Raw genomic sequence first — 26772 nt, 5'->3', positions numbered from 1 at the left:
GATGTAACATTTATTAGCTACATCATTTCTTTTAGTAATTTTACATTTTATAAAGTTTTTATTAAATGAAAATTTTAAATTTTTTCTAATAATGAGTAACTTTAAAGGTGAATGTTAGCTAAATCTATCCATTAGTATGATTTCTTGTATGTGTTTGTTTAAAAAAAAAACTGAATCAAATAAACACTAGCTTGTAGCACAAAAATTATGATCATGTGCTGGTTTGCTTTTTTAGAGTGATGGAGAATGAGCCCTTATTTTTGCCACTTAAATTGCAATTCTGTATGAGAGGGAGGGAAAGCAAAGCAGCAACACTTTGCTTTTTTTTGCTGGCTGTCATCTTTAATTATTCCCACACTTTCACTGTTTGAAAAAACAAACCCGGATCAAACCCCACAGATGCCCAAAATGATGATTAGTTGCATTAGAAAACAAAAATGCTAAGTATTTACTTGTTCTTAATTTGAAATCTTTTTATTCTCTTTTTCCAAAATAAAACTATTATGTCATAAGAACTTATGTAACATGTCTCTATCTATTTTATTTAGGATAACAGTATGGTATATTTTAACCTATAGTAACAAAAAAAATGATATTTGTATTTATTCTTTTCTATGTTAAACTGATTCATTTTTATTTAAAAGAGAGAACTGATTTAATATATTAAAAAAGACTAGTAGAAATATTATTTCATGCTATCTGAAACCATATATACCATAAGGAAAATATACATGTGAATATATATGCAAAGAGAATTCTTTAGTGAAAACTCTCGCATATATATGGTTGTGTATAAATGTGTCTCCTTGTATAGACAGAAAATGAATAATATAGACCTTCTTTCTTCTTTTAATTGTCATAACAACTAACAAAAGTTGATACTCATCTTCAGAACATACACATGTTTATATGAATGTTTCTTTTGGCTCATAGTTGAAAAGAAAAAACACCACTTTAATTAATTTGCAAGACATATAGCATGCAATCATGCATTTTGCCCCCTGTAAAAATATCAACAATGTTTAGAAAACAACAAAAAAAATCAGCCCAAACAACAAAAAATTATCTTATTTATTATTTGGTAATTATGGCTAAAATAATTGTATAATTTTAGAGCACATTTATTATATTCTATAAAGAGTAACTCTGTTAATTTATACATGAATAGTAGGCAACTTTTTAATAATTAGTAAGGTTAGAGAGACAAAAAAAATTTTAAAAAATTAGAATTTATCTTATTTAATATTTATTAATTACTACAGTAATTAATAAAAATTAAATAAAACAAATTCTGACTAATTTTAGTTAAATTTTTTTTTGTTATCAAATATTTAGGTTAATTTCTTCCTTGATGTTAGTAAACACATTAAATTTGATGTGCATAGAAGGAAGAAATTAAAGCAGTAATAATCAGTTATCTATTTGGCACATAATTAATTAAGCTTATGGCTATTTCTAATTATGTGTAATTAATGTGTTTCTAGGAAACAATAATTTTGGTTCTCATCAAAAGATTTAATTTTTGATAAAGTAATAACTTTCAAAAAAGAAAGAAGATATTTTCAGTTTGACAAAATATACTAAAAAGAAGATATCTTCTAATAATGAAACATTTTTGCAAGTTTATTTAAGAAAATAAAGTATTTTTATAGTGAAAATAAGATGATTTTATGCTTATGAAGAGTAATAGTAGTAATTTGTAATTCATTATTTTTTTATGTCTCTTCTAAATGGTTTTAAAAAATTCTAACAAAAAAATAGTTTGCTTATAGCAAAAAAAATGTTTTATCAAATTGGAATTACTTTTAAAAAATAAAATATTATTTTTTATTTAAAATTATTTTATAAAAACTTGAAACTCTTATAATGAAAAGAATAATAATAAACTCTTGTATGGCCCATGAGACATGAGTCACGTTAAGAGAAAGAGTGAATCAGAAAAGAAGGAAGCAAGAAGGGAGAAGAACATGAAGCCAATGCATGATTAACGTGATAGTGTCATGGAGAGAGACACCTTTTTTGTGCTGAATTCTGTGCGGGGCAAACCGTAATTTCCACAACTTACAACTGCAAGCAAGAACCCCATGACCATATCCATATATATATAGCCAAATAGAAAATAGAGGAATATTTTTTTCATGAAAAATGTTATTTAAATATTAAAATGTTATTTAAGAAAAATGATAAAATTCCACTCTCAATTTTTATAATATCACTCTACACAGGAATCATTCTTAAATTCGGCTGAGTATTAAATTTTTGAGTGAACTATAATACATCTAACAAAAAACTTAATGCATTATCTTATAGAAAATTTATTAGATGTATCAGAAATACCGATATTTTAATTATTTTTACCGTTAATTTTAATTAATATATATTATATATATTTTTTATAATTTAAATCAACGTTAAAATAATTGAAACACTAATATTCTTATATCAAGAGAAAGTACCTGACACACAGACTAGAAACGAGGAAAGGAAAAAGGAAAAAAAAAAGTTTTAATGTTTCTTTTAATGTGGTAAATAGTGTTATACATGTTTAATTTTATCAGCAACAGTTTCGTTATTTTGGGTTGTAACAATATTTTGATAAATAATGGGTAATTCTAAAGTGTTGGATTATGAATAAAATAGAATATCACTTTTCTTTTTTGATCTGACAATTTATCACGAAGAAAAAGGGAAACTATATTCTCTTCACTTCTCATGATTCTCCTCATTATCTTACATCGAAACTTTTGTGTCCCCACCATCTTTGATCACTTGATAGTTCTCTCCACTAACCAACTACATGCAATCATGTGTGACCAGAAAACATAAAGGACGACCACAGATGCAAAGAGCCCAAGATTTTCTAGATCATTCCAAGGAATTTCATCAAGCGCCATGGTATTCAACATTTTCCCTGTATATCAAAAATAATATTCCTATGCATACGCTTTAACACATATATAATAATCAACTTTGGTCAGAAATTATTTTAGAGGGGAGAAAAAAAATGGTGTTTTATTTAAGAGAAAATATAGAGAGTTAATGGCTTAAGCGTACAATGTGTACAATGGAGGTTTTGGAAGTATTAGAGATATGACTATTAGTATTATATTGTCCTGTCAGGTTACGCTTTTGGGATGAGTGGATTCATGATATGGTATTAGAGTTCTAGATCCAAAAGGTCAAAAATTCGATCCTTGATATTGCATGCGATTGTGTTATTTTAGTCCACCCACCTACATATATACCAAAAACCTCCATTTTCAATTAAATTCCGCCTCTAAAATTCATATTAAAATTTTTTAGCTTTGTTTTGGTATGTGTTCATATTTTATCCACGAATCAGTTTGATTTTTTTTAATTGATGAATCTACAAGTATTAATTGATTTTGGTATGTATTCATATTAATTGATTTTTATTTATCAATTCCATATAAAATTAACTATATTCGAATTTTTATCATTTTATTTTATCCACTATTATTTAACATGTCACTAATTTTTGTGACATATGGCACTTAACATTCCGTTCCATTAATAACATAGAGTAAAATGTGAGAGTTTTAATGTTAATGTGTCATATCAATGACACTACTAGAGATGTCGGGTAACATTTGATAGATCATTAATTTTGTGACACATATATAACACTGTAATAATTCATCCTATCAACTATGTCTAGACAAAAAAATGTAGAGGAACTAGACCGATTCATGGAGCTAAGGATAGTTATGAAACTTAAAAGATTAAATTGATTAATGAGTGAGAACTGAGAACTGATATAAAAATAACTACTGTGGTTTAGAAAAGAGATAAGAAGGAAGAGAATTGAGAGAATAAAAGATGACTTCTATTATTGAATGTGTAATTCAAAAAATATAAAAAGAGGCTATTTATAATTAATGGTCAAACTTTAAATTGATTCAATTAATTTATATTTGTACATTGATTTTATCCAATTAAATATTAAAATATAGTTATAATTTAGGGTATTTATAACAATACATTTATATTGTTTTCTTTATATGTTTTTTAGTGATAAATTAGTGCCTCATTACAACTTTATTAATAAAAAACCTTTAAAAAAAATCTTAGTAAAAAAAGAAGAGTATACTATTTTATAATACGTTAGATAAATTATTCCATTAAAAACCTTTTTAAAAAAACTTAATGTTGGGACAAATTTATCCTTAAGAAAAAAAGTATAATCTGTACTATCCTCTAATAATTAAATTACTTGATATCTTTTAGTCGATGTATTGTAATATTATGTACTAATTTCTTAAATTAAAGTAGATAATACTTTTGTGAATAAGTCTACTAAATTAACATTATTGGAACAAATTGGTTGAATATCTATATCACTATTTTGTTGAAGATTTTATGTACAAAAGAGTTTTAGTGAAATATATTTTGTCCTATCATATTTAATGTATCCGTTCTTAATTGATGTATATAAACAAAGTTATATATCTTCGTATATAATTATTGTATTGATATTTTTTTTATAGGTAAATTACACGTATTTTATATATGTCGGGTGATTGATCTAAACTAAATATATTTACGAATTTTCTCACAAATTGCTATTATTTTTGCATAATTTGAGAATATTGCAGTTATGATATTTATTTTGTTGAGCGATAAAATATGACTTAATCTCTCTTTATGAATAGATAACATGTTTGTGACATAATTTTTATGCAAATTAAAAAAAAAACTTGCATTTACATATTCGGTTAATTAAAATATAAACTCGTTAGAATAAAAGTAAATCCTTATTAATAGATCTTTTAAGATATTTTAATGTATGTTTAACAACATTGTAATATCTTCTAGCTTAGTTGGATAAAAGCTAAATCTTAATAATAAATTTACAAAAAATACTATGTCTGACTTATATTGTTATTTGTTAGTAAAATATATTAGTGCTCTAATAACACTAAAGTAAGATACTTCAGAATTAAAGAACTCATCTTTACTTTTGTAAGGTTGAAATGTACCTTTATGCACATCAAGTAATCATATTATCATAGGGTTACCCAATCATACACTTTATCCATATAAAATCTTTTTAATTTTTTTTTATATAAGTTGACTTATCATTTTTTAGATATTTAATTTGTAAGTCAAGATAGAATTTTATCTTGTCAATATCTTTTATTTTAAATTCTTTTTAAATATCTATGATATGTGAAATTTTTTTGTGAGATTCAATAATATTTAAATCATCGTCATATTTTATCATAATAAAAAATTTGTAATAAAAAAATTTAATTCAAAGTTTTTTATAAAGACACATAGACATATACTATTATTTTTGTATCCAACTTTCAATAAATGTTCACTAAGGCGATTATTAACCACGTGAGCCCAAATTGTTTTAATCCATATAAAATTTTTTAAAGTCTTATTGAACAAATCTTCGAAAAACTAGTAAGTGAGCTATATAAATAGACTATAATGACATTCCCTATTTCTCACAATCTCGCCTTATAATATCCTATATCCATTTTTTCATTCTATGATGGTACAGATTTGCATAATTTATACTGTTTTCTTATTCTTTCTTCTTTAAACATCATCTCTACTACAATTGAGAGAAATAACCCCAAATACTATTTCTTCTTATAAAAGAATATTCCAAATACAGAGTATTTTTAATGTACTTTGTTTGAACTCAATCCTTCCTCAAGTCTACATTGAAGGAAAAGAGAAAAAAGAAATTAATCACACACAAACAACAAACATAACAATTCAATTGTTTACACAGGGGCAGGAGCAAGTAGACTCCTTTTTGAGTTTGGTATCCTATCTTGACCAAATTTTCTTCTTAGTTTCCCTCTCTTTAATTCCTTGAACCTGATCCCTACTAGTGCTAGCTCTCTTATGAGACACTGGGGCTGCTTGAGCAGCAATCACTGGCTTTGTTGTTGGCCTCACAACCCTAGCTACCCTTGGTGGATCAGATTTCCTTGTCACCCTTCTGTCATGTAAAGATGTCGGTATGCCATAATTGTTCTCTGCTTCATTGCCTCTGAACTCCCTCTTGCTCCTTATCTGATTAGTAGAAGCTTGACTTGTTGGGGGGTTTACTGAGTTTGAACTCTTTAAAATGCGAGCCTCACTCTCACTTGGATATTCACCGCCGCTCATGCGGCTTTTACCTACATCGGGTGTGGCCTTTCCGGCTTCAACAAAACAATGAGTTTGTTGTTGTTGTTGTTGCCACTGCAGTTCTCTCTCGCTGTACCTCTTCTCTAGTTCATTCATCTGGCATAAAATAAAGTAGGTGTTATATAATATAAGAACTATTTGCAGATGTATTGTCCTCTTTTCTTCATTTAATGAGTTGTAGAGTTTGTGATTTCTTTTCATGCAAGAACACACTGATACTTTTTCCAAGAAGTTACTAAGAGAATATCACATTCATGACAATGATTAAAAGGCAGTTCTACCGTTTAGAATATTCAACAGAAATAAATTTCTTCTTTAAGAAGTTACCTGCTGACGAAGGGAGGACTCCGACCTCTGTTCTTGCTCATTTAGCTTTGTCTCAAGCTCCTTGATCTAAATAGAAGCAATGAACATAAGAGAGAGAGTTGATCACATCCATTTATTTAAAGTATTTTAAACAGAAAATAAATTTCTTCTTTAAGAAGTCACCTGCTGCCGAAGCAAGGACTCCGAGCTCTCTTTCTGCTCTTTAAGTTTTCTCTCCAGCTCCTTGATCTATAAATAACAAGAAAAAGGAATTAACATAAAGAAGGATACACTTTTCTTGATCATATGATGCGTGTTCACTCTAAGGTGGTGCAAGAATTAACACCGTGGGAAAATCAGTTTTCCAGAACAAACCTGCTGTTGAAAACTTGATGTTTCTGACTGCAGTTGTTCTTTCATCTTTTTCTCTAGCTCTTTGACCTGCAGTAGAAGCAAAGTGTCTAGTTAGGTATCAATGTTAAATAAGCCAGTAAAATCATAGTTATTTTTAAATTCTACGAATCGTATAATTTATAGTGGAACGTTCTTTCAGCATTATACGGCGACCATGGCGTCAAAAAGTTTTACAAATTTTACTCACAGAACTAAGACAAACTGTGTTGAAGGTAGTTAAGAATGAATTCAGACAACTATCTAAAACAGAAAGCAACCTTATGTTGGAGAGTAGTGCATGTTTCCTCTTTTCCCTTCAATTTCTCTGACAATTGAGAAATTTGTTTTTCTGACTGGTTTTGCATGGATGTCTTCAACTCAATCTGGCCTTCAAGTTCTTTAATCTTTTCATGTAGATTTCTGTGAATACTATCCTTTCCTTTGGCCTTGCTCTCCATGCTTTGCAAACTGTCTTCTAGCTTCCGTATTGATTCATCTTTCACTCTGCAATCACTCCTTGCTTTTTCAAGCTATACCAAAGTATAAAAGCAAGAAAGAAAAAGTTATTTACATATAAAATGATGAAATAAAAAATAATTTTTTATGTATTACACTGAGCAGCAACTTACCATTGCTTTTGTCTTTTGAAGTTCACTTGTGTCAACTTGCTTCTTAACAGGACCTAACTCAACGCCCCTCACTCTAGTTGCGAAATTAAGTGAGCTAAGAGTTTCACCTAAGTCCTGGTCCGATGGACTGATTTGCACAAACATCAATGTTTTGGCGTCACCCCCTATTATGATTACAAAGGAGCATTATCAATACATGCCTGCTGACTGTCTCATATGTACACAAAAAAACAAAATGAAAGGTGAAGAAGTAGACATACCTAAAGAGTCTTGAAGTAAATGTGTCAATTTTGAGTTCCTGAAACCCCCAAAAGGAAAAGGATCATTAAAAAGTTTATTAAAAATACTGAAAGGTAAGGATAATGGTGGAAATACCTATAGGGAATGTGACTACTCTTGGCTGCTAAAGCAGATATAACATCGCCAAGAGCTGAAAGAGATCGATTGATATTTTGCGCTTCCTTAAGCCGCTCCCCTTGCACATCAGTCTTTGCAAGTCTCTCACTACCCGCCAAATCCACAAGCCAAAGCTTGCTCTTGGTACACTCACCATTCAGCAAATTTTTAGCCTTTACCATTATACAAAGCATGCTGGAAAAGAAAGTAAGAAACAAGCAATCATTACAAGTATTCAAAGAAGAAAATTCATTTTGATGAAGAGAAGACATGTATCCTAGAGAGCTTCTAATAGAATGCAAAAGAGCTTGGTACCAGTGAGATCTACTACTATGCTCATTAACATTATTACTTCCAACTGCTCTAGCATTGCTTCCAGCTTGCAGTACATCCCAGACCTCCTTAATGCTTTCAACTTTAGCTTCTACGACACCAGGAACGTGATGAGATCCTTCAGAGGCTTGTTTTATCTCCAGCCTGAAACATCAATTCAGGAGAAACAGTTTTCAATGTTATGGCAGTTTATCATACTTGCACATCATTATTATAGAGCAGTTAACTTACCTTTTTGATGTTGATCCTGTAGCCAATAGGTCTCTGATTTGTTCATTATAAACCTCAAGTACACTAACAGATATGTCATAAGAAAATGTATCACTCCTTTGTTTGCTAACATCGAACAACAGCTCAAGAGTCCTATAATTTACTCCTCTATTCAGCTCTGTTCCCTCCATGGTAAATGTCTTTCCTGTTCCTGTTTGCCCATAAGCAAATATGCAAACATTGTAGCCATCCAATACAGAGATTACCATTGATGAGGCATCAGCAAAAACATCAACTGTAGAAACAAAGCAACACTATCTATTTAGGAACCACCAAATTCCAGATCTTGCGCATAAAAATAAAATATATAAAATAGTAATGTTAAAATAAAGCTTCATATGTATACCTTGATCATCTTTTGGTGTATATACTCTGTCAAATCTGAATGATTTTTTTGAGGAATTAGTTGCCAAAATTCCAAGGCATCCATCCTTTGCTGCATCAAAATCCACAACTGTAGTACAGCCAGCTGATATTTCAGCCTTATTCAAGGGACGGCAGCGGCAGAAAACCCTAATGTTCCCTAATATTCTTAACAGAAATGCGTTAGTGCCTTTGGCTTAGAATAATCTTGAAATCAAAACAATTTTTGCTTATAGACCATGTCAGATGTACCTTTAGCCTCTTGAACTTCATTGAAGAGCTTTTTTCTCTTTATCATCTCTTCATTGTACTTCACTTTGAGATCTTCACACTGCTTAACTGCAAAAAGAAGTTTAGTCCCTTAAAATATTTTGTAATATTTCAAAACCAAAAAAGTTAAGTGCAACTCAACTCTTGAATAAGCAAAAAAGAGAATAAGTGCATTACTCAAGCATACCCAATTCCTGAACTGCAAATACCATCTTATTTAATTCTGGGATTGAATCAACACATTCATGCGCTTCATGGGAAAGTTGACAATAATCACTCTTCATCAACTGCAGGACAAATTAGGTGCATGTACGCTTAGAATGCAATTCTGATCAGGATAAAAATACTCTCTTAAATATAAATGTTTCCTAGATTTTCATAACTTGCCTTTACTTTCTCCTGTAAATTGCTAATTGCTTCTGTCCATTTTTTCTTATCAACTTCATACCTGCTAGAAATGCTCCTCAGCTCATGAGCTTGTTTCTCCACAGTTTGATCTACAAGGACAATGAAAATAAAATTAGGAAATGCTACCAAGAAGCCAAAAGCATTTCAACGATATACAAGTACTTTAACAACCAGAAGATAACTGAGAAAAAACACCAATGGAACAGTGATAGAAGAATAAAATAGAGAGAAATAGTCACAGAAAAAAAGAGGAGAGGGGGTGGGGGGAATGGAGTGGATTTATTGTGAATTCACTCTCCCCACTTAGTGTATTCACATGATGGAAAGAAGAGAAAATAACAACGGTAGAGGGATTAAGAGCCCTGATCCCCTGACTCTCTCCTAACCTGAGTATATCCTCCAATTTCTCAATGCCCTCCCTCACCCTCACTCACTCCCTTAAATTCCCACTCCTACACCCTCGCTCACTCTCTTTGTGACTATTTTAAAACCATTAGTTATCCATGGATGAAAAAAAAAAAGCCCAGATCCTCATGTTCCTACATATTCATGTGAATGAATCTCATTAACCAAGTTGAAATAAATTTCATTACAATATAAGAAAATCAGTACAATTCATATACCAGTAGTTAGTGACTTAAATGTGACATTGTCAAGCTCCATTTGGACTGCTTCCAGTTGCTCATTTGTTGCAGTTAATGACATCCATGCCTCATAGCATTCCTTTGCCTTGAGCTCACATTGCATTGTGAGCTCTTTTATCTTGTTTTGATACTTTGCAGTAGATTTTGTCTGCAATACCTTCATCTGAAACATTCCAATGAAAAACAAGAAAAGAAAAATGTCATGAGTACTTCACACTTCATTGCCACTTAGAAAACTAGGTTGCACCACTAACCTGTGACACGGGAATTTCAATTTGCGCTGCACAGTAATTACATTTAACGTAATCGTTTGTCAGTTGTGAAGCTGGGAAAAACAAATATGACAAAACTGAACATTAGCATAACATATATGCCACTTGGAAACAAAAGCACCATAAGCAGCACTGAAGTACCAGCTGGTTTTCCTGGTTTTCTAATGCAGATCCCACTGATGACAGGGTTTCCATTTATACTTTCAAATCTTATGAGGATTATCCCATCATCTTTCACAGAAACCCTTGAGTCAACCAACTGTAGTGGCTTATTAGCTCCAACTGCTGCAAAGATATCCAGTTCAGATAGAACCTGCCATTGTTTTTCAATAAAAAGGAGCTTAAGCGATTACTAGTATAGATGTCAAATATGTATTTAAATAGGGGTTGTTTTGTTTGGGGGTGGGGGGGGGGGGTACTTGCCTTTTCTTCTTGGATGTATACATTGAAAGTCCTCATTCCTTTTGGTCCATTTATGTTGATGATCTCAACAAAATGAAGATCAACCACATAATCTCCAGGAGGAAGACTATCAAATCTGTAACAAAAGTTTCCTAACCGAGCTGACTGATAGATAAATGGGTAATCTCCACCCTCCACTATTTGCTCATTGGTACGCATAACGTTCCCACCTTCGAAAAAGGTGTCACCAAGGAAAGTTAGTCCACCGTCTGCTTCATTAGTATCTTCCTCTCCCGCATTCACAAACATGACATAATCCTCCCCTGCATGAAAAGATATGCTATTAAAAATCATCAGGTGATCCTCCAAATATGTTATATTAGACTTTCAAGCATTAATCCCGATCCCAGAACTATTGGAACACAGGCTTCACCGTACTTTCAAAGTGTACCATCTTACTCAGAATTAGTATTATATTTCCGAACTAACTGGAATTAGGCTTCACTTTGCCACAATTCTAATCCTCAACTAACTCCTCAGTTTACAATTGTTGGCTAGCATAGTAAACCTAAATAAAAGACTGTGGAACACTAGTCTGAGAAATCAAATCAACCACTTTTCTAAACAAGTTTTCATGTCTTATAAATATATCAGTCCTTACCCTTAACACAATCATGATAAAAAGAAACGTTCTAGTCTTTATATATTCGCAGAAATAGTTGAAAAAGAAGAAATGATGTTCTTGTCCGGGAAATCAATCAATCAAATCAACCCTAGTTCTACTAAACGTAATTACGAAAATGTAAAACCAAGGAAATACTGTGTTTTAAATAAAAGGAGGAAAACTGGAAGCTCCTATCCTAATGTATATCATTCTTCCCCGTGAAAAATAAACTAACCCTAAGAGCAAGATAAAGGAAAGAAATGCTGAATATGCGAAGTTTCAAAATTCTAACCGGAGTTTTCAGGTCTTGTGAGGCCAGTTGGTAGTAGTCTTGAACTGGGATCGCATACTACTGAATCGAACAAGGACTCTTGTGCATCTTCCATTACTGAGTCATTATGCTCTGTTGTTAGGGCTTGTGATTGCTGCTGAAAATTGTTTGATTGGATCTGATCCATGTTAAGGATTGAATCTTTTGGTAATAACGGAAGTTCTAAGAGTGAAAGAAAGAGTGTGGCAGAAAGAAAGGTTTCAGAGATTAGAAATCTTGAGGAACAAGGGGGTATTCGAATTCGAAGTTGGTGACCGTTGAAACGTTTTGAACTCACGGACCGTTGAACCTTTGCCTTTATTCCTTTTTTCTTTGTCCGAAAATAACTACAAAATTTATTATGTAATAAATAATCTGATCTTTTTTTGGGTCTGAATGCCATCAAGGTGATAACACTTTTGGATTGGGATTGGGCTATTGAGTTTGACCAAAAAGACCTATTGGGCAATGATGTGTACTCTGTTACTTAAGTAAAATATTTTGTCCAGCCCAAAAAAAGTTTTGTGCATATAAAAAACAATACAGAAATGCTTTTATTTCATTGAACAAAGAATCTAATACATAATGATGAATTGATGATAAGTTCCGCTATACAAAAATGCACAACAAATACCAACGCAAGTTGGCACATATGGACGAGGATTTGTGTCTTTTAATTATTTTTCTCGAGTTCGGTATGAGAATGGAACTTATTTATTTAAAAAAATTGCCTACTTTGCTTCTACAGTAGCCAAGAGATTAATCATTGGACTTCCACCTTGATAGATATCCTGGTGCAAACAAAAAAAAATGTACAACAAATATTACGAAATCTAACTAGCTATTTTAGACCTTAAAAAGTTTAGATTTTGATAAACAATCTTCACTCTTAATTTTAAACTTGCATGTTCTAAAAAAAATAAAAGTAATTTTCACTCTTTACTAAACTCCACTTTTTGTGGTAGCATTATCCTTAAAATAATTGGTTTAAGTAAGATAAAATAGGATCTGCATTACCAAAACTTGCTCTCATTGTCATCCATAGCAAAAAAAAAACATATAAATCCTTAATTAGTACTATGACAAGTAGTTCATTTAAAGTATGCGTTTACCAACTCAGTTAACTTTAACTCAAAAGAACCAAAGAAGGATGAAATCCAAGAGAAGCAACATCAGATGGTGAAAGCTTTTGAAGCCAGCAAAGCAAGCATCGTGACACACTGAAGAAATACATACAACAGATTCCGACCCTCTCTCTCTCTTTCTCTTTCACACACATCATCGCTGGTTCACGCGGAAAAAAAAACCAAACTCCATCTGCTTCCTTCACTCTCTTTCACTCAAATTCACGCAAAAAATAAAATCAATTACATCAAACACACAAACACCACCTTCTGAATCATTCATCCAATGCTGATGAGTTTCACCGTGAAGCAAACCCAGCAACTGTCCTCAAATCACGGCCTCCTCTCTCTCCGAGGTGCACTTCTCACCCTCGCCATTCTCACCCTTCTCTCCTTCACATTTCTCTCCCTCAAGTACTCCACCCCTTCCCCTCAGGTACCAATCACCAAATTTTCTTTTTATTTTTTTTTTCAGCAGAACAAAATTGAAAAAAAAAATTAATTTTTTGGTCTCGAAGATCTCTGTAGCGAAGCTAGTGAATCCTGAAGTGAAGGATCGCAACGATGAGGAAGAAGGAGGAGAAGAGTTGTCTGATATATACCACTCGCCGCGGGTTTTCAAGCTTAACTACGCGGAGATGATGGAGAAGTTCAAGGTTTATATATATCCTGATGGAGATCCCAAGACATTTTATCAAACACCTAGGAAGCTCACTGGAAAATACGCCAGTGAGGGATATTTCTTCCAGAACATTCGGGAGAGCAGGTTCCGAACCCTCGATCCGGATCAGGCACACCTCTTCTTCATACCAATCTCCTGTCATAAGATGCGTGGCAAGGTAAACATTTTTCAGTGTTTTTTGGTTTTTGCAATGTCTTTGGATTAGTTCAACTAAACTGTATTTACAAGAATGTGTAGAACTTTGTTGCATAGGGGAGCGTTGGCATTTTTTTAAGTGTTGGTTGCTATTGAGATCTGAGAAGGTTGTGGCATTTGGTTGATGTCTTAGTGCCAATAGCTGTGTTGTTATGGTAATATGTTAATAATGGTAATGAATGGTTTTTTAAGGATTAATTTGTGAATAAGGAATGAGGATATGGCAAAGTGTTTGAACTTTGTTTCGGATATGCGTTATTATTAGCACCTAGTAGTGATATTACTTAAGATGCTAGGCTAATATGTGTTGGAAATATCAATTGTTGGAGGTTGTGGTTTTATGAATGTCTTGATGATCACCTTTTTGCCTTCGGTGAAGAATTAGGGACTGAAATTTCATGTAGTAGGAATTATGATCATTTTGATAGTTGAACCATCATGGAAGATGCACAGATCTTATTTTGGCTTACTTCTGTTTCTCTCTTTTACAGGTGGATTTATGCTTAGGTTTTGTTTATTAATTCTTTTCCTTAATGCCTTTGAACTTAGCTTTTGCTTCTGCGAGTTCCCTTATTCATGTTTGTACTGAGGATCTGCTTTTTAGCCCTTTGTGCGTGCGTGTCTTAATTCAATGCTTATTTATTCTCTCTATTCACATGTTCACTTTCTTACCTTATTTTGAGGCTACATCTTCCTGGTCTCCATATACATTGTGCGACTCGATGATGGCAGTTTATAACTGTTCAAGATTTGTTAATGTGTTACCGTGGATTCACATTGAAAGAGGAAACAATGAGTAATGAAACATGAATAACACGTTATATTAAGCTTGTATGGTTAAGTGCCTGCTTCTTGTATGGAGTGCTTCTCATGGTTGTATATTATTATGCAGGGCACATCTTATGATAATATGACAATAATTGTCCAAAATTACGTGGAGGGCTTAATAGCCAAATATCCTTATTGGAACAGAACCTTGGGTGCTGATCACTTCTTTGTCACTTGTCATGATGTTGGTGTAAGAGCAACAGAAGGGCTTCCATTTCTTATCAAAAATACCATTCGAGCAGTGTGCTCCCCTAGCTATGATGTTGGATTCATTCCACACAAAGATGTTGCTCTCCCTCAAGTACTACAGCCCTTTGCTCTTCCAGCTGGAGGGAATGATATAGAGAACAGGTGAAGATTTAAGACATAATATGCTCTTTTGCCTTCTGTTGTTAATTACTTGATTATGAACTGGGAATTGGAATATGTATGTTCAGATGACTTATTATTATCCTGCATTTTGGTTTTGGATTGTCTGTTAATCTTTTTATGGCCACCTTGACAATGATGCTAAATTGCTAATTACTTGATATTTCCAGGAATGAATAGAATCCTGAATCTTGAAATTGGTCATAACTCATAACACACAGGTCTTCAATTTCTAAATAACCTTAAGCTGCAGTTGCACTTCAGTTGAATTTTTAGTAACATAGCTGAATATTATGTTATTTGTAATATCTTCCATGGAGAGGACATTAGTTGCAAAGAGATGAAAAGTATTACTGTCACCAATGACTTATAATCTCCGTATGCAATGAAAAACATAGATCAAGTTTAATTATTGATCCTGCATGAACTATATTTAAAATACATATATTATTTTCTTGTACAATCGTATGGAGAGGTGATACGTAATTCAGTATTCAAACAACAGGTTTATTAGTGATCTTAGATTATTTAGTTTGCTAGTACATAGAATATTGATGTATAGCTCATGCTTTAAGATGATTAGACAACGTGTCTACATTAATATTTATTCACTCTCAACCTTTGGTAAATATGGGCTATGCAGGACTAATCTTGGATTTTGGGCTGGTCATCGTAACTCTAAGATTAGAGTCATTCTTGCACGTGTATGGGAAAATGACACTGAACTTGACATTTCTAACAATAGAATTAGTAGGGCTACTGGACATCTGGTATATCAAAAGAGATTTTACAAGACCAAGTTTTGTATATGCCCTGGTGGTTCACAGGTTAATAGTGCTCGAATAGCCGACTCTATCCATTATGGATGCATCCCTGGTAAGAGTCATCATTTCTAACGGATTCCCCCCTAATTTTGTAGTTTCAATTCAAACATCTTAAAAGTGCATGCCTATTGGATAATCATACTTTTTATTATGTAATGATTTTCGTCATGTTTCTTGGATGACATGAGATGAGTAGATTTATATTGCATTTCTCTTAAATTGGTATTAACCTATTAGATGACCAAGTTTTTTGTGCTTATGTTAAGATGCATATCAACTAGTATTTATTAACTACACTAGCAAACAGTAATTTTCACTGAATAAGCTTTGGTTGCTTTTATCACCCATAAGACTAAATTTCTGTTTTATTGATTTGGAATTGCAATTTTATTGAGATTAGATTGTTGATTATCTGGAATATGTTAATGTAATGATCAATTAATTAATAGGCTTCTAGTATGTGCTCAATTTGAAAATGTAGATCTCTTAACTGGAATAAATAAATAGAGTTTTTGTTTTCCTAAAATTGTTTGGGTTGGATTGAGGTATAGAAGGAGTTCCTTGGGATCAAATTGAGGAACTTAACTCCATCCATCCAACCCCCCTAGCCAAGTCATGAGCTGTACCACACAAATTTTGTATAGATCCAATTTTTTTTTCTTCTTCTAGCCACTAAAAACAGTCATTTCTTTAGCAATATGTTTGTTCATGATCTCAAGAAGTATATGTAGGATATTGAGTGACATTTGAATTTTAACTTACCAAGTATTGTTATGTCATAAGATTTTGACTTTGATGTTCTTGCTTCTGAGATGGTATTTTATGTGTATTTTGTCAATCTTGTACGTGATCTGAATTTTTTGGATGCCATTTTGCAGTGATATTATCAAATTACTATGATCTCCCTTTTAATGACATTATTGACTGGAGAAAATTTGCTGTTGTACTCAAGGAGAGTGATGTATACCAACTAAAACAGATCCTCAAAAATATATCACATGCTGAGTTTGTATCACTTCATAATAATTTAGTCAAGGTAAACTACTCTCACTACATTTCTGGAATCTATAGTTAAATGTTTTATTTCCTTTTCTTCCCACATTTATATTTTGTTTGAAGAGTTTGCAATATTAGACATGTGTTAAAGAGGACTTGTTGAAGTCTGCCCTTACTAGAGGTTTTAAAATGTTGAAAATCCATGGTGAAACGATTAAGAAATTAGAATGTTAATTATTTAAATATGACTATGATCTATGATATAATCCTACTGCATCTCGTATAGCCTGATGAAATGGCTTAATTGTTATTGAAGAGCCAGCAATATGCATAGTTAAAACCTAAACTAAGAAAATTGACCCATAATTTTTTTTATCACAAGTTGTCTTCTTGATAGAGCTTTCACAAATGTTGTGTACTGATGCTGCATCTTACACTGAACCAATACACACCTCATCCAATGGTGGACGGGTATGTATTGGGGTCGGAGTAAGATGTTGGATGAGTACAAATAACACGTATTAGACCTTTTCATTGCCAATCGATGTATTTGTTGATATATTTGAACTCACAAGAAAGCTGTCATGCTGTATCAGATTCAGAAACACTTCCAATGGAATACACCACCTATATCATATGATGCATTTCATATGGTAATGTACGACCTCTGGCTACGCCATTTCACGATCAAATACTGATGATATGAAGACTCGTCTGTTTTGTATACATCATACAGTTTTAGCAACCCCAAAGAGAAATACTGTAAATATTCATTTTAAAATTTTGTTATATAACAGCTGGTTTTTCAATACTCTTGCACCCTTAACAATTCTTTATTTATTAATTTGCCGTGAGAATCTTGCTTGCGATGAAAATAGTACTAGGCCATGCCTATTAGATCATTGTGCTATATTGCATACCCCAACTTGATCTATGTTGAGTTGTATTTTTCCCACACTAGTTATATTTCAATGGTTTCTGTTTGTAATTGAGGGGTACAATTGAGTTTAGGTTATTGAAAAATTAAATCTAGTATTAGGGTATTGCGCAATTAATACATTTAATCATCCACAATATAGTTTCTGCTGACATTGAATGAGCATGCTTGATATTTATCTACACATAACCACGGTTTTGTCATACCATATAAGATTATTTTCACTCCAATTTTATTTTTCACATTTTAATTTCAGCTAATAAGGCCAATTTATTAACTGTTTCTTGCTTGCTACATTATTAGTGTAACACTAGATTTCAATGGTTTCTGCAACATTTATTAACAGAAACACGACTATCATCGAACCATATAGCCGCAACAGTCTTGTCAACCAATAGTTTCAATAGCTGTACTTACCAAGGTTTTCAGGTTACCAGCATAACTAACAACAGATACAAGCAGAGTCAATCCACAATGTGAGTTCTAGACTGCGGAGGGGCTAAGATATAACAAATGTGATTCACCAATAATCTTTGCAAGAACAAATTCCTCCTTTAAAATGATGGAATCTGTTGGCATCTCTAGCAATAATATCTCTCCCGGTGAGTAAAGAAACGAATTTTATCCAACTGTGACAGTCCCCACAAACTCTAAGATTCTTAAAAATCCTTATACTAGTTTTCCTACTACCAGTCTTCCACAAAGCAAAGGCTATGGCTAATTTTTCACTGTGATAATATAAAGAACTCAACTTCATCTCATCATCGTCCAAATGCTGCAACACAAATCTGGTATCTGGATTATAACCCAGAATTTTAACCTTTTCTACCAATTCATGCAAAGTATAAAAAATCTCGTGAGCTCTTGGGTGAGAAAAATCTCCAGCCATAAAAGTGTGAACCTCTCTATCTACATCAACCCAACTCATAGCAGGACTTTTCTTCAATTTCAGATCTCTTATTTTGCTTTTCATCTCAACTACCTGGTTCCATTTTCCAGCTGAAGCATAAAGATTCGTCAGGAGGACATGAGTTCCCCAATCCCCAGGAGCAAGCTCATGGATTTTTTTAATAATCTTTTCAGCCATCTCTACCTCGCCGTGAATCCTACAAGCGTTTAGCAGTGTCCTCCACAGTACCACATCTGGATTTCTCACTTCCTCTATCAACTTTGCAGCTTCTTCAACTCTCTTAGATCGTCCTAGCAAGTCAATCATGCCAGCAAAATGGTCTTTCGTCAACTCAATATTGTGGTTGTTCCTAATGGAGGAAAATATTTGACAGCCTTCTTCAACTAACCCTGCATTTTTGCATGCCAAGAGAATGCTCGTAAATGTCATACCATTAGGCTCATGTCCCAACTTTTTAATTCTTTCAAATAGCTGAAGTGCTTCTTGGCCAAATCCATTTTGGGAATAAGCATAGATCATTGAGTTGATAGATACTAAATCTAACTCCATCAACACCTCAAAAACAGACCTAGCCTTATCTATATATCCACATTTTCCGTACAAATTAATCAGTGCAGCACCGACATACTTATTTCCTCCCACTCCTGTTTTCAGAGTTATGGCATGAACTTGTTCCCCTACTTCAAGCATTGCAAGGCTTGAACATGCCTGAAGAATACTAGATAACGTGAAAGGATTTGGATTCATCGAACAGCGCATCATCTCCCTGAAAACTGAGACAGCAACCTCCTCCCTCCCATTTTGCACAAGACCCACTATAAAAGATGTCCAAGTTACCTGACTTGCATAAGCAAGATGGTTAAAAACCTTCATAGAATCCTCAACCATGCCACATTTCGAATACATGGTAAGGAGCGAAGTCTGAGAAGCAACAACAGATTCCAGACCAGATTTAACAAGAAGACTATGAATCAACTGACCATTAACCAAATCCCCAAGATTACCACAACTTATCAATACACTAGCAAGAGTATATTCATTAGCCTTGACTCCCCTGTCAACCATGTCCTCAAAAACCTCCAAGGCCTCACTATAAAAACCATGTTGAGAATAGCCTACAATCAATGCAGTGCATAAGACAACATCTTTATCTAAAACACGCTGAAAGACTAAACCGGCATCCCTTATTCTACCAAACTTGGAATACATATCGACTATAGCACTAGCAACAAACCCATCCAAGACCTCCAAACCCAAAACCACAGCCAATCCATGAGCCCTTTGGCCGTGGCTCAAAACACCCATCTCTGCAAAGGCCTTCAAGATAGCAGAGAAAGTGTAAGCATCTGGCAGAGCACCCTCAACAAGCATGTTACCAAAGAGGTCAAGGGCTTCTCTGCTCCTGCCATGATTGATATGAGAAGAGATCATGGAATTCCAAGTCACTATGTGTCTGTTGGGCATTTCGTCGAACAGCTTGCGTGCATCATCAAGGCTGCCGCACTTAATGTAGCCATGAATAAGCTTGTGGCCACCAAAAGATAAGTACGAGGCACAGGATTTGATGACGTGGCTGTGCAGTGCTCTGAGGATTGTTAAGGATTTTGTGTGCGCGCATTGTGCAATCAGAGAATAATAAAAGTTCATATTTTCATGCTATACTTCATTATTTTATTTTTTAGCAGAACATGCTATTAGTGAGGGTAAAGAAACGAAAAAGCCCAAAGTATTTTGTAGTTCAGTTCTCTACTCTTTTGGAAATGAATCCTTTTAATTTTTTTAATGTTTTTTCAATTGTGTATGATTTCTCATTATACAGATCTCTACTCTTTGGAAATGAATCCTTTTAATTTTTTTAATTTTTTTTCAATTGTGTATGCTTTCTCATTATACACTTTTTAAGTGAGATTAAGAAAAAATATAAACAAATATTAAATAATAAAAAATTATACAGAATCCATTTCCTTTTTGTTTTATGTATCCTGTTACTGCTGTGATAATTTATATGGAGTTAACGCCACTTTGGTTTTTATGCATATATGCATGAATTACTTTGTTCATTTATGTTTTTAATTATTCAAAATAACAAAATAGTTTTTCTTTCATTGAACAGAAAATATTGTATCCTTGTCTCTTTCTTTAATCAGTAAAAATGGGCATGCAAATGTAAATAAAAAGAAAAGAAGATAAAGTTAAATTCTTATTGATAACTCCTGGAGCAACATAATTTAGTTAACAATGTTACAGACTTACAGTACCTAGCTTCCTCCACCCCTTAAAAAAATACACAAAAAAAGGAAAACAGAGGGAAAGGAGGGACAGAAAAATCACTAAATCAGAACAAGATCTGCGTTTCTAGTCTAAGGAGGTAAGCATCATCATCTTTTAAGAAAAGAGTGAATAACCATTCCATCATATTCACAAGGTGAAGTTGGTCGTGTGATATTTTTCCTTCTTATGTTCTTTTTTTTCTTTTTCTGGTTGTATATACACCACTTTATGGCACCTCCATAAAGGGAAGCACTTGAGAAGTAAATGCATCTTTTTGCATCAGCTGATTTTAAACACTAAACACTATCTATCATTCTGGTCCTCTTTGCCCAGTTTGAATGAATGCCTGAAGTAAGCTCTGCGCCGCAAAGGTTTGATCCGGTGTCCCAGATATTACAACCCTGCCACCACTTTTACCAGCGCAAGGATCGTAAACTTGAACATCTGCCCCTGAAATCTGTTTTGAAAATATTAGGCGCGTGTGAGTACCAGCTTTGTTATAGGTAAAAAAGTTATGATTGACCATGTCGTTCTAAAAGGAAAAACCACACACCTGTTTGATTCGATCCAAATTACCACCATCTTCGCCATAAACAGAACCAAAGACATGCTCAGAAACTACAATCTCCACGGTTGTGTTTGTCACGGTAGCAAGCAAGTTTGCTCTGCCAGATGATTTAATTCAGCAAAAGATGCGAGAGAAATATCAGAAGCCTGGTGCTATCTTAACAAAATAAGATATTTGTCTATCCATCAACATCAAATAATTAGGAACCAAAATCCTACATGTCAGAGACTTGTGGTATACCAGCTTAAGGTCTACTCTTTATTTTAATGCAAACTAAATTTTAAAAGATCAATTATATAGTCCATTTTACTACATTATTGATGATGTGCATATCTGCTTTGTATTCATCTTTTTTTATATAAAACTGATCACTAAATTTAAAGATAACTAACAAAAGCAACAGCTCTCTAATACTAAATTTTAGGCAATGAAATACACTTTTAAAGCATAGTGGAGTATAAGCAAGAAAATAGAGAAGGGTAAAGAACAAGACCGGAATAAACTTGTATTCTAAACTGCATTATACTGACCTCCCGCTTAAATCTGAATGTACCTCTCCAGTTTTTGAGATTGTTTCAGCATGCACTGCAACATTCTGCACATATAAATACTCCTAAATGAGCCTTGGATCAACGAGAAAAATCTTGTATTGGAAACTTAGTCAATACAAGAGGTAAAGAGTACCTTTTGCAGAAACCTCCCAGAAGGGAAAGATCTTCCGTGGCCAAAATGATTACCCCTTGGAGGATCCTTGTTCGGTTTCCAACTGGATTTCATTCTTGATTCAGCAGGCACCTCATTGGGTGAAAAATTATCCCTGATTATACAAGTGACTTTATATAGAGCATTTTGTACACATCTGTACGCACCAGTAATCTGCATGAAATCTCTCTCTCTAATCACAATCTTGTCATCTTGACTAGAAACATTAACAAACGACTATTTGAGCCAAAACAAGAAACTTGAGAGTCACAATGGTTCGGTGATGCAGCAAAATATGATATTTATGATCATCCCTGACCTATATTGGTTATAAGAATGATATTGTACACCAATCTCTAGGCAAATAGAATAAGTACAAGGAATATACTGTTTAAGTATACTTACAAGGCACATAACGGTTCTTGGAAAAAACTAAAAGATGATAACTTTTTGGGATATAACACATTCCATTTTTGTTTTACTAGAGCATGTTTACATAATCACATCACAACTTGTATTTATCATGAAACGATATCAGCCTATGGCAATACAGGATAACAACTTCATAGTTCGAGAACCACACTGTGCTAGGAAAAAGGCATAATCGCTTTAGATACTTCTTGAAATAATGTTAAATATACAAAAGTAAGTAACTTTACCTGCAATACAACATCATTATCTGTAGCAGAAGGAACTGATTCTCCATACAAAATTTGTATATCAGCACCAGTTAATTCTTTCAACTCTGAAATTACTTGACTTTCATTGCCACTCAAACAACTAACTGAACTTGATGTAATTAAAAGCCTCACAGTTACAGGTTCCATACTTGAGATGGAGAGAAAGCCCTTTTCAATGTGATCTTCAATAATTCTAGCAAAGACAAGAAAAACAGCATCTTGGGAAGGAGAATAACATGATTCAAGGTTCTGGAAAAGCAAAAGTAAAGTCCAAATTAGCTACAAAAATTATGGCAAGTAACGTGTTTTCATGCAAATCTATAAAAATTCATGTTTATCTCTCTGTGCAAGATACATACAGATAACGAGCCCTGTAAATACCAATAGCATGGGTTATTAGTGGCACAGTGCAACTTTCTCATATGACTAACCTCTATAGCAGAAATGGTGACAATGCGTTCAGCAAACTCGCTTAAAGGAGCTGCAAAGATAATAGATGCACCTGTTTTGCTTTCTAGATTTCTGACTATAGCCCCTTTTTTGCCAATCACACTCCCGGCTACATTATTAGAGCAAAGCAGTCTGAACACAATTTCACGTTCAGTAACTTTTGTCTCATGGCTGGAAGCTCCATTAGACTTTGTTGTCCGTTTTGATGCATCATAAGAGTCATAAATAGATAAACCTTCCATGGAGAGTAACCATGAATTAAGATGAGGGAAAAGGTCAGCATTCGGATCAAGAGACAATGTATCAGAAGAGCTAACAGTGGATGTGGCCACAGGTTGTGAAACTTTGTTCAATGGGGGACAATCTTGAAGACAGTAAGAAACAGAAATCAGTGCTTTCTTTACAGCCAAAATCCCACCAGTTATCTGCCAATCAAACAAGTTCCCAAAAACAAGAAATAATTAAACAATCCTCCTCTAGGTACACTTGTTAGCGAAATATAGTCATTCATTTCAACACCAAATAATGTTATTCCGGAAAATATAAATTATTAAAAATAAATCACAAGCACAGAAGTGACTGAACTAGGCTTCAGTTTTCCATTTTGGCAACTTTTAATGTCTTAATCCTCACAAGGAACAGCACATATACTCTTACCAGTTAACATATCAAATGAGATGAAGAGGCAGCAAACACCAAAAGAGCTTTGCCAATATCAGAAGAGAAATAAAGTGATAATTGTCAATTTCACTGCTATAAATTCAGTATTGACATTTGGCAAGGTGACAGATGAGATCCAATCTGTTCTCAATACTTAGACAGCTGGACATTCTAATATTAGCAGATGGTGTCACATGCACACAATCTCAATCTCAATCTCACGTTATAATTCCACTTATACTATCACATACACACTTTCATATGACTTCCATTCCAAATTAGGCAACAACAAAAAAATGGAAGATGCAAGCTATCTGAGAAACAAAATCTACCTAGACGTTGACCATGAACAAGAAATTTGAAATCTAAAACCCAACTGCCACCACCACTCTTATCTATTTCACATCAACTAAGGTTCATTAACACCAAACAAAAGTTAGAAGCTTTATTTAAATTTCTAGATAACCCAATTGAAAAAAAATAATAATAATAATAACTCACCAGAAGTAACTCCTCATCTTTAGCAGCACACTGTGGAGAGGGACAAACCCTAATCTTGGCACCACTATTGTTCCTAATTGTGCTTATGTTCTTTCCTCCTTTTCCAACGACCGCACCAATCTGAGAAGTGTGAGCCAGCAACTTGCACGTAACTTCTCCATTCACAACCCTATTGGGGTTGTTGAACCCTTTCTCCATTTCGAGCTCACAAATCCTCTCGAAAACCCTAAGAACAGCTTCTTGCGCGCTCGAAACATCGACCAAATCGACGTCCCCATCGGACAAGGCGACACCTTTCCGGGGTAAAACCGGCCCAATCACCAGTATGACCCGGTCGTCGGTGCCGGAGACTGAGTCCTCGCAGTGGATTTTGCAACCGGTGTCTCGTCGGAGCTGCGACACGATTGAACCGGAGCTCCCGATCAGGCCGCCGACGGTTGACGCGTGGCACACCAGCCGGAATGCGATCTGCCCCTGGAGAACCTTGAAGACCGGCCGCTTGGTCCGGTTGTTCCGTTTCAGCTGCGCGTATTGGTGGTGGTGGTGGTTGTAGTCGGGTTCGACGGCGGCAGAAGCGGAGGTTGAGTCTTGCATTGCGTGGTGAAGCGTGATAAATCGGGTCGGGTTGTTGAGATCAACGACGGGTTTGATCTGGAATGAAGTAAAAGGTGCGAAAGGTTGTGGCTTTCATGGCGGGGAAGTAAAGGGGGGATTCGCGGGGTAAGAGGTGTGAGTGTGAGAAATAATGGGGATTTTTCATTTTAGAGAGAGAAAATGAGTGCAGTGTGAGTAGCAGTAAGTAATGTGGAAGGAACGAGGAAACGCGGTTTTTTGTGGGTCGAAGGGGCGTGGACCGCTGTTTTTGTTCGTTTGTTTTGGTCCTTCGGCCTTTTTATTTGTTGAGGTGAGGTTGTTAATTTGTTATTCATGTTTTTTTTCATGTGTTATCTTGGCAGTGTTTACTGTTTAGGCTGAATAACTGAGAGTCAAAGGTTGTGAGAATTTCTGGATTTTCGGTCCTATGATATGTCTATATCCAATTATCCATCCATAAATAACTTTCCTTTCTTCTAAAAAATAGTAGTGAATCCAAATGAAAACTCTCTTTTTGCAAAGTTAATTCATATGTTTTTTTCATGATATAACTAATAAGAGAGAGGCATATAAATTGGGATTCTTTCTGTTTATTAATTATTTTTTAGAAAAATATTAGAGGATTAGTAATTTTTTTTTATGACCGAACATAACACAAAGAAAAAGATCTAAGAAAAAGAGTAGTACTTCTCTTTAATAATAATGTCTAAATTATTAGGAGGCAGTAACTACTCTAGATACACCTGCTTGTTTAAAACAGCAGTCTTAGCCATTAAATCAGCCGCTCTGTTTGCTGTTCGCTGGATAAGCACTAAAGTAGCCGTCCAATTGCGCTGGAGCATCTCTTTGATTTTGTCAAGATCAGAGTCATTCCTAATCATGCTGGTTGTGCCTCGCGAAACAAGAAGAAACGCATTAAGATTATCAGTTTCACATATGACCTCTTTACACTCGCAATCCCAAGCCATAACAAGCCCTCTCCAGATAGCATGAAGCTCACAACAGAGAACACTAGAAAGAGGTATACTGGCAGAACAACCTTTTATCCAAATTCTTATGCTGTCTCTAATAATACATCCAAAGCCAGTAAATTGCTCATTTTCAAAAACGCTTGCATCGCAGTTCACTTTACAGACATTCATTGGAGGTGGTTCCCAGTTATATTTCAAAGAAAAAGGAATAATATGTTTTTGGTTGATAACAACATTAGAGAAATCTCGAGCAGCATGTTTAACTAAGTGAACAATTTTCTCCTTACTCCATGGATCATCTTGGTGGAAGATGTCATTGTTCCTATCACTCCAAATCCACCAAAAGGCCGCTGCAAAGAGAAACTCATTTTTGTTGAGATTAGAACGAATCCAAGACACAAAATCCAAACTAGAGTCCTCAGCGGTCATTCCCAAATTTAAGTTAATCCAAATCTGACGAGCTTTTTGGCAAGTCCTAAAGCAGTGGTTAATATCCTCTAGAGCAAGATAACATCTCTGACAAAAATCAGAAATAGAAAGACCTCTTTGAAATCGGTAACTAGCTGTGAAAACTACGTTGTTGAGGCAAAGCCAGAGCAGACACTTTATCTTCTCCGGTATTCTCAAGCGCCAAAGCCAAAGCCAATTTTCATTATCATTCTAGCCAAATTTCTTT

General features: G+C 34.1%; 4 protein-coding genes across 5 annotated transcripts; 1 reads left to right on the top strand and 3 right to left on the bottom strand.

The window, feature by feature from the left end:
* Positions 1-5603: 5603 nt before the first annotated feature.
* On the bottom strand, positions 5604-12163 carry LOC112799965 (kinesin-like protein KIN-14R). 2 transcript variants are annotated; one of them, XM_025841984.3, is made up of 19 exons: positions 11817-12163; positions 10882-11183; positions 10600-10771; positions 10441-10511; positions 10166-10349; positions 9522-9631; positions 9322-9421; positions 9117-9203; positions 8848-9024; positions 8463-8736; positions 8214-8375; positions 7878-8093; positions 7763-7800; positions 7503-7666; positions 7152-7403; positions 6856-6921; positions 6664-6729; positions 6502-6567; positions 5604-6270 (listed from the first exon to the last, which is right to left on the bottom strand). In XM_025841984.3, exons 1-19 carry the CDS (start codon positions 11980-11982, stop codon positions 5809-5811), a joined length of 3135 nt encoding a protein of 1044 aa, XP_025697769.1. In that variant the 5' UTR covers positions 11983-12163; the 3' UTR covers positions 5604-5808. The 2 variants fall into 2 exon arrangements, with proteins under 2 accessions (XP_025697769.1, XP_029153991.1); XM_029298158.2 differs by having other exon boundaries at positions 7878-8375; positions 11817-12160.
* Positions 12164-12927: 764 nt separating this feature from the next.
* On the top strand, positions 12928-17840 carry LOC112799964 (probable glycosyltransferase At5g03795). Its single transcript, XM_025841983.3, has 6 exons — positions 12928-13394; positions 13477-13797; positions 14728-15014; positions 15676-15908; positions 16735-16892; positions 17449-17840. Exons 1-6 carry the CDS (start codon positions 13245-13247, stop codon positions 17548-17550), a joined length of 1251 nt encoding a protein of 416 aa, XP_025697768.1. The 5' UTR covers positions 12928-13244; the 3' UTR covers positions 17551-17840.
* A 144-nt stretch (positions 17841-17984) lies between these two features.
* LOC112799963 (pentatricopeptide repeat-containing protein At5g65570-like) lies at positions 17985-20651 on the bottom strand. The gene has a single exon (XM_025841982.3). The coding sequence runs from the start codon at positions 20344-20346 to the stop codon at positions 18310-18312; it is 2037 nt and encodes a 678-aa protein (XP_025697767.1). The 5' UTR covers positions 20347-20651; the 3' UTR covers positions 17985-18309.
* Positions 20652-20881: 230 nt separating this feature from the next.
* Positions 20882-25545, bottom strand: LOC112799962 (KH domain-containing protein HEN4-like). Its single transcript, XM_025841980.3, has 7 exons — positions 24532-25545; positions 23352-23795; positions 22900-23169; positions 22223-22414; positions 22069-22133; positions 21524-21635; positions 20882-21427 (listed from the first exon to the last, which is right to left on the bottom strand). Exons 1-7 carry the CDS (start codon positions 25123-25125, stop codon positions 21281-21283), a joined length of 1824 nt encoding a protein of 607 aa, XP_025697765.1. The 5' UTR covers positions 25126-25545; the 3' UTR covers positions 20882-21280.
* Between the last annotated feature and the right edge of the window lie 1227 nt (positions 25546-26772).

The sequence above is a fragment of the Arachis hypogaea genome, chromosome 5, assembly GCF_003086295.3.
Source record: "Arachis hypogaea cultivar Tifrunner chromosome 5, arahy.Tifrunner.gnm2.J5K5, whole genome shotgun sequence".
Lineage (NCBI taxonomy): Eukaryota > Viridiplantae > Streptophyta > Magnoliopsida > Fabales > Fabaceae > Arachis > Arachis hypogaea.
Note: the sequence above shows the minus strand (reverse complement) of the source record. Positions and strands in the feature narration are given on the sequence as shown.

Excerpts from the sequence above, each read along its gene's own strand:
- LOC112799964 (XM_025841983.3), top strand. The coding sequence starts at position 13,245 with ATGCTGATGAGTTTCACCGTGAAGCAAACCCAGCAACTGTCCTCAAAT. Across the intron at positions 13,798-14,727 it reads GTCATAAGATGCGTGGCAAG|GGCACATCTTATGATAATAT; the intron begins GTAAACATTTTT and ends ATTATTATGCAG. Across the intron at positions 16,893-17,448 it reads TTCATAATAATTTAGTCAAG|ATTCAGAAACACTTCCAATG; the intron begins GTAAACTACTCT and ends ATGCTGTATCAG.
- LOC112799965 (XM_029298158.2), bottom strand. The coding sequence starts at position 11,982 with ATGGATCAGATCCAATCAAACAATTTTCAGCAGCAATCACAAGCCCTA. Across the intron at positions 9,025-9,116 it reads TGAAGTTCAAGAGGCTAAAG|GGAACATTAGGGTTTTCTGC; the intron begins GTACATCTGACA and ends TAAGAATATTAG. Across the intron at positions 7,404-7,502 it reads TTCAAAAGACAAAAGCAATG|CTTGAAAAAGCAAGGAGTGA; the intron begins GTAAGTTGCTGC and ends ACTTTGGTATAG.
- LOC112799962 (XM_025841980.3), bottom strand. The coding sequence starts at position 25,125 with ATGCAAGACTCAACCTCCGCTTCTGCCGCCGTCGAACCCGACTACAAC. Across the intron at positions 23,170-23,351 it reads TCACCATTTCTGCTATAGAG|AACCTTGAATCATGTTATTC; the intron begins GTTAGTCATATG and ends TTGCTTTTCCAG. Across the intron at positions 21,636-22,068 it reads CATTCAGATTTAAGCGGGAG|AGCAAACTTGCTTGCTACCG; the intron begins GTCAGTATAATG and ends ATCATCTGGCAG.
- LOC112799963 (XM_025841982.3), bottom strand. The coding sequence starts at position 20,346 with ATGAACTTTTATTATTCTCTGATTGCACAATGCGCGCACACAAAATCC.